At 39.0% G+C, this 5,766-nt stretch overlaps 2 protein-coding genes across 2 annotated transcripts; both read right to left on the bottom strand.

Moving 5' to 3' along the window:
- Positions 1 to 1,942: 1,942 nt before the first annotated feature.
- Positions 1,943 to 3,265, bottom strand: LOC149665790 (uncharacterized protein F54H12.2-like). The gene has a single exon (XM_089841476.1). It carries the CDS (start codon positions 3,263 to 3,265, stop codon positions 1,943 to 1,945), a length of 1,323 nt encoding a protein of 440 aa, XP_089697602.1.
- Positions 3,266 to 4,510: 1,245 nt separating this feature from the next.
- Positions 4,511 to 5,566, bottom strand: LOC149665789 (uncharacterized). Its single transcript, XM_089841475.1, has one exon. The coding sequence runs from the start codon at positions 5,564 to 5,566 to the stop codon at positions 4,511 to 4,513; it is 1,056 nt and encodes a 351-aa protein (XP_089697601.1).
- Positions 5,567 to 5,766: the final 200 nt, after the last annotated feature.

Below are 5,766 nucleotides of genomic sequence, written 5' to 3'. Positions count from 1 at the left end.
AAGAAAGAGAGTAATTACATCATATACCTCGACGTTAACAACCTTTATGGTTTCGCCATGGTCGATTATCTACCCACGAGTAGATTCGCTTGGGTACCAGTCGAAGACCTCCTCCACTACGCTCATAAACACGTGCTTTCTCTATCGGACGAGTCTCCTTACGGTTTCATTTTGGAGGTTGACTTAGAATATCCCGCTGAACTTCATCACGAACATAACTGTTACCCTCTCGCACCCGAATCTCAAAGAATAAAAACGGAACAATTTTCTTCTTATTATAAACTGATGCTACAACGATTACACCTTCCGGAGAAAGACACCCTACCTAAACTAGTTCCCAATCTTTACAACAAAGAGCGATACGTAGTTCACTATCGCAATTTGAAATACTACGTATCGAAAGGACTTAAACTCACGAAAGTTCACCGTTTACTATCTTTCGACCAAAGTCCCTGGCTTCGCCCCTTCATAAATTTTAATACTGAAAAGCGGAAACTTGCCACCAATAGTTTTGAAAAAGATTTCTTCAAACTTTTGAACAACTCGTGTTTTGGTAAGTAAACCGCAACATTAATTGAAGAAAATGTTGCAATCTAATTTAATATATAAATATATAAAAGGTAAAACGATGGAGAACTTGAGAAACCGGATAGACTTTCATCTCGTACAAACACCCGAGCGAGCCATCAAGAAAGCGTCCTCTCCGGCATTTGAAAAATTTACGATTTTTCACAACGAACTCGTGGGTATCCATATGAAGAAGAAGTCGCTTACTTTGAATAGACCAATTTACACTGGATTCACCGTTTTGGATCTTTCGAAACTAACTATGTACGAGTTTCATTACGAGTACATACGAAAGACCTACGGTGACAGGGCTCAGTTACTTTTCACGGACACGGACAGCCTCACGTATAATATACAAACGGACGACGTTTACTTAGACTTTCATAATTCATCCCATCTTTTCGATTTCTCGGGATATCCCGTGAATCACCCTCTTTACAATAACGTAAACAAAAAGGTTGTAGGAAAAATGAAAGATGAGATGGATGGAATTCCTATACGTGAGTTCGTTGGACTTCGTCCCAAAATGTATTCTATCCTCTCCGAAAAGGGGGAGAAAAAAACCGCGAAAGGTGTTTGTAAAAGAGTAGTGAAAAAAATTATCCGACACTCGAGTTATCGGGACTGTCTCTTTAGTACTCGAGTTACGAGTAATTCTATGAAGCGGATAGTCAGTCAGAAACATAAGCTGTTTACTGTCTCCCAAAATAAAATGTCTCTCAATCCTTGTGATAATAAAAGATATATTTTGGGAGACGGCATTCGTACCCTATCACACGGTCACCACTGGATCAGCATTTTAAATAAATAAAATAATATTGTTAATATGAACTTATATTTAACGATTTTTTTAAATATATGAATATAGAATGAATTTTTCTGTAAATAAACTTTGAAAAACACTATAATTTATTGAAAATTTATTGAATATCTTGAATACATAAATTCTTTGATCATCTCATCATTTAGATTTTTATTTTTCGAAAATCTAGACACGATATTAAACATTTTAACACCCCTACATCTATTAAGAGCGAAATACACACAAAATCCTCCACACGTTCTACTAAGATTTCCTTGTAATTGTAACGAGTTAAAAGTCATAGTTTTACTATTTCTTTCTACAAAGTCATTAAAACGAAACATATCAGGTGGATTTCCGTACGAGTCGAACATTTCGGTATTGGCATTTCTGGAGAAATACAAGGCTACCCAGTGCTGACCAGCACCGTTTGACGTATCGGTGTTCACGATATAAAGAGACGGAAAAGTCGTCACAAATTTTGGTAGTTGGTCAGCGGCAAACACACCCCGAAATAAATTTCTGGTGAACTTATCTTTCCCCAAAATTCTCGTTAGTTGTATTGTATCCATTCTAGTCGAAGATTACGGTTCGGTTTTTATCAATTTCAATCAAACTCTGGAATTCGGCGTATACAATAACGGCGATGGTTTCTTTTAACGCGGAAGCGAATTTCATTTCTAGTCTCAAATTTCCATTTTTAACGAGATGAAAATGGGAGGCATTGTTCATTAAATCGACTGTCAAATCAAAGACAAAAAGACAGTTTCCCCCAGGGTAATCGTCGCGGCTTATTTGATTTCCTTCGTCAATATTCCACTGACCAGTTTGAAGAAATAAATTAGCGTACGCTTGGATGTAGCTATGTTCTGCAAAGTTTGGCGTCAGCGGTTTATGTGGTACACTACTGCCTTCGGCGAACAAACCAATGTGATTCACATCAACGGGTTGGAAATTATATGGTGACAATTTTAGATCACCCAAAAACGCACTTTGTTCGACCATCCCTATGACGACTCTATTCGGTTTTTGCCCATTAAATAAATGATCCTGCACGACGCTCATGTTGCCTTTTGGGATCGAAAACGAAGTAACTTCCGTGCGGGTAATTGGATATTTTGCTCTCGACATTTGTAACACCTTCGCGTGTGCAAGCGGGATTTCAGGTATCAATTTGACTTTCCTCAAATATAACGATGCCGCTTTAATGTTCAGTTTACATTTTACGTCAGAATGCAAGCAAAATTCGGTATTGGACTTTCCAAAAACAAATTTTAAATCCACCAAGTTCAAAAGGTAGCGAGGTTGTTGGCAAATGTCTAAATGAAGAGCACCAATCATATCTATAGTTCCTTTTTGGGCGAATTTAGCTCTCTTCAAGAAACCCTTGTTATTCGCAAAATCGTTGAACTTCCACGGCGTGTCGCGATAAAATAATGAGCTTGTTAAATGACTATTTTTAGCAGAGTCTCCAAACGTTAACATAGTTTGAATCATACTTTTGTACGGGTAATTTTGAGCGCAAGGGGTAACCGATTTCTCGTTTAAAAATAAATGCACTTCGGGAAAGAGACTATGCAAAAACAAATTAACGGGGGCTACATTATCCGCCGGCGTAGTAACTGTACCATCCGCGGCAATCACGGCTGCTTTCGGGGAAGAGCCATCGTCCATTTTCACATCCACTTGAACATGAAGCAGAGTTTGGGACAAATCCGTGTAGGATTCAGAATTTCCACTAATGCAGAAAACTAAGTTTGAATTGTTGCTGATGCTGGAAATGGGAAAGTATTCGACCCATTCACCACTGATAATTCCCGTTTGCGTTAACGGGACTTGGAAAATATCCAATTCGCCATTGACACAGCCACTAGAGTTAGGATGCATCAACGCCATATTCTTGGGCTTTAGGAAAATATATCAGAATAAGAACGACACGATGTTTTCCTCTTCTTAGCTTTAACCCGAGTGACTTTGCGATGCACCCTCCGCCTCTTTTTAATTCCGGATCCTGTCATCTCCCTAACCACATCCGCAGCTGACAATAAGGTTTCTTTGCCGGCGCTCTTCGATCTAGTCACTAGAGACTTTTTGATTGGAATACCACTAGCAACGTCCGTCACGACTTTCGCTCCGGTATCGAGAAATTTTCTTCCAAGAAACTGAGCACCACGTTTAAAAAGGGGCATGGCGCTCCGAAAGGCTGAAGCCAGTATGTTCCCTAATCCATACCCTCTTTGCACAGGAACACCCCGATATACAGGCATGGATCCGAAACCAGCCTGGTTTAAATAGTAGTTCTCATAATCGCTTAGGGCTGAAATGTAATGGGGTAGTCCCATGATGTTTGTCATTCGCCGCTATTCACTGAACTGAAAGTTACCCCATCCAGCTCGTATTATTATAAGGTGAGCCAGGTCCTCCGCGGTCTGAAGTGTAGAGTAACGTTCACCTTCCCTCGTTCGAATTGTATAGGGTTTCCCAGTTCATCCATTACGTTAATTTCTATAGTTTGTATGTCCGATGAAGCTACAGGCAAATAATGAGGTCGAGCAAATTCCACATCGACAGTTTCTCCGTCTTTTCCTTTCACGCTGATTATTCTCAAAAGAGGGACTTTACTATCCCCTACGATCGTATTTGTAACTACGTCAGAGTAAACAAACAGAGAATGTAATCCAGCATCCAAATCCACGATATAAGGTGCCATCATGGATTCCGTAATTACGTAATCTTCATTTGAGTCAAGCGTAAATCCCATCATAACTGCGATATCACCAGGTATATTTATCGTGTAATTATAGTCCATGAAAACAGATACGCGTTTTAAACTAGCAGTATACGTGAATTTGATTGTGCCATCATCGAACAACAACATTCCGAGTAAATCTCGAATTGATAAGAAACTGCCTTTAGGAATAACAACTACCGTTTCCATAGTTTTAGCGTCAGTGGACCAAATTCTTATAGATCTTTCTCCCCTCACATTATTCCAGGTTCTTGGATAACTTATTTCCGTCAATCCAACTTCGTAAGGGCCGTTAAGTTTTACTACTTCTGGAAGATACGTCCTAAATTTACTCGTAGTATTGTTGGGAAAGTATTTTGTCGATGAATCGGATGGTAAAGTGATATAGAAACTCATTGTAAGTCTATTTCCTGCACCCAACTGTCAAATTGAGGTCCGTATCCACTCCAACGCACCAGCAATTCTACGGTATTATCAACTTTCTTTCGCTTTTTTAGCACTTTTTCAATTTTGAACGCGCAAGTATCGAGATCCTTTCCTACCTTTTGTACTTCCTCTTTGTAAAAAACACCCAAAATGGGTTCCGAATTTAACGCCTCCAGTTTATATACCGGCGGTTGTCTCGGTATTTGCTTAATCACTCGAAATAATTCTTCCGAAAAATTAGGGACGTATCCTTTCTCGAAAAGGCCTTTGTTTTTGCTTATTCTGACCATGTCTCCGATTTCAAAATCGTACTTTACCGGCGGACTGAAGTCAATATCGCCGTATAAGTTCTTCCAAATGATTTTGGAATTTTGAGGTGTTACTTCGATAGGCTTACATTTAATTGAACGATGGTAACTGTTATTATAAGCACTAACTAATCTGGGGAGCACATCAACGTACGTATAAGTATTTTTCGCAGTAAAGTATCGATACATCCTTGATTTAAACGATCTGATAAATCGTTCGACAATGCTGGCTTTCACTTCCGAGTTTGTCGCGAAAAACTCAATTCCTCGTGATTTTAATTCAGCTTGAACGGCTTTACACACAAACTCATTCCCATGGTCACTCTGTATTTGCCTTGGTTTTCTTTCACCATCCAGTATCTTTTTCAACGCCTTTACTATAGTATCTCCTTTCTTATCTTTCACCGGTTCAACGAAAGCGTATTTACTAAAAATATCTATACAAGCAAGTATATATCGATGTTTTCTCTTAGCGAGAGGAATTTTTCTACAAAGTTTATGCAACACATTACGGTGTTTCTTCAATTGTATCTTTTGCCCGTCTGTTAGTTGAATGTTACCGCGTAGTACATTTATACAACATTCGACTAAGGCTAATATAGCGTCACGATTCGATAGTTTTATGATAGCCTTCCTCTGTTTCGCGTTACAGGTGCTCAAAAATTTTAAAAAATTCAAGTTCTTACACACCCGTTTTGATGTTGATATAGTCATTTTATTTCGGTACAAAAATAGCGGCTTCTTCCCCCGGTATTATTCCCGTTCGCAGTCGATATTCATCTGCAGTGTTTGGCTTCAGCTCGATGAATAAATAACCGTATGGTTTCGCCACGGCTTGACGAAATGCATCGACAACAAACTTGGTATTAGAAGGGGAAATTTGTTTAGCGATATTTAAGACACTGGAGACGTCT

The sequence above is a fragment of the Phalangium opilio genome, unplaced genomic scaffold, assembly GCF_054372755.1.
Source record: "Phalangium opilio isolate 3A_F unplaced genomic scaffold, DU_Popi_V2 ptg000060l_1, whole genome shotgun sequence".
NCBI lineage: Eukaryota > Metazoa > Arthropoda > Arachnida > Opiliones > Phalangiidae > Phalangium > Phalangium opilio.
This window is presented reverse-complemented; position numbering and strand designations above follow the sequence as displayed.

Bases quoted from the DNA above. Each gene is read 5' to 3' on its own strand.
- LOC149665790 (XM_089841476.1), bottom strand. From the start codon at position 3,265: ATGGCGTTGATGCATCCTAACTCTAGTGGCTGTGTCAATGGCGAATTG.
- LOC149665789 (XM_089841475.1), bottom strand. From the start codon at position 5,566: ATGACTATATCAACATCAAAACGGGTGTGTAAGAACTTGAATTTTTTA.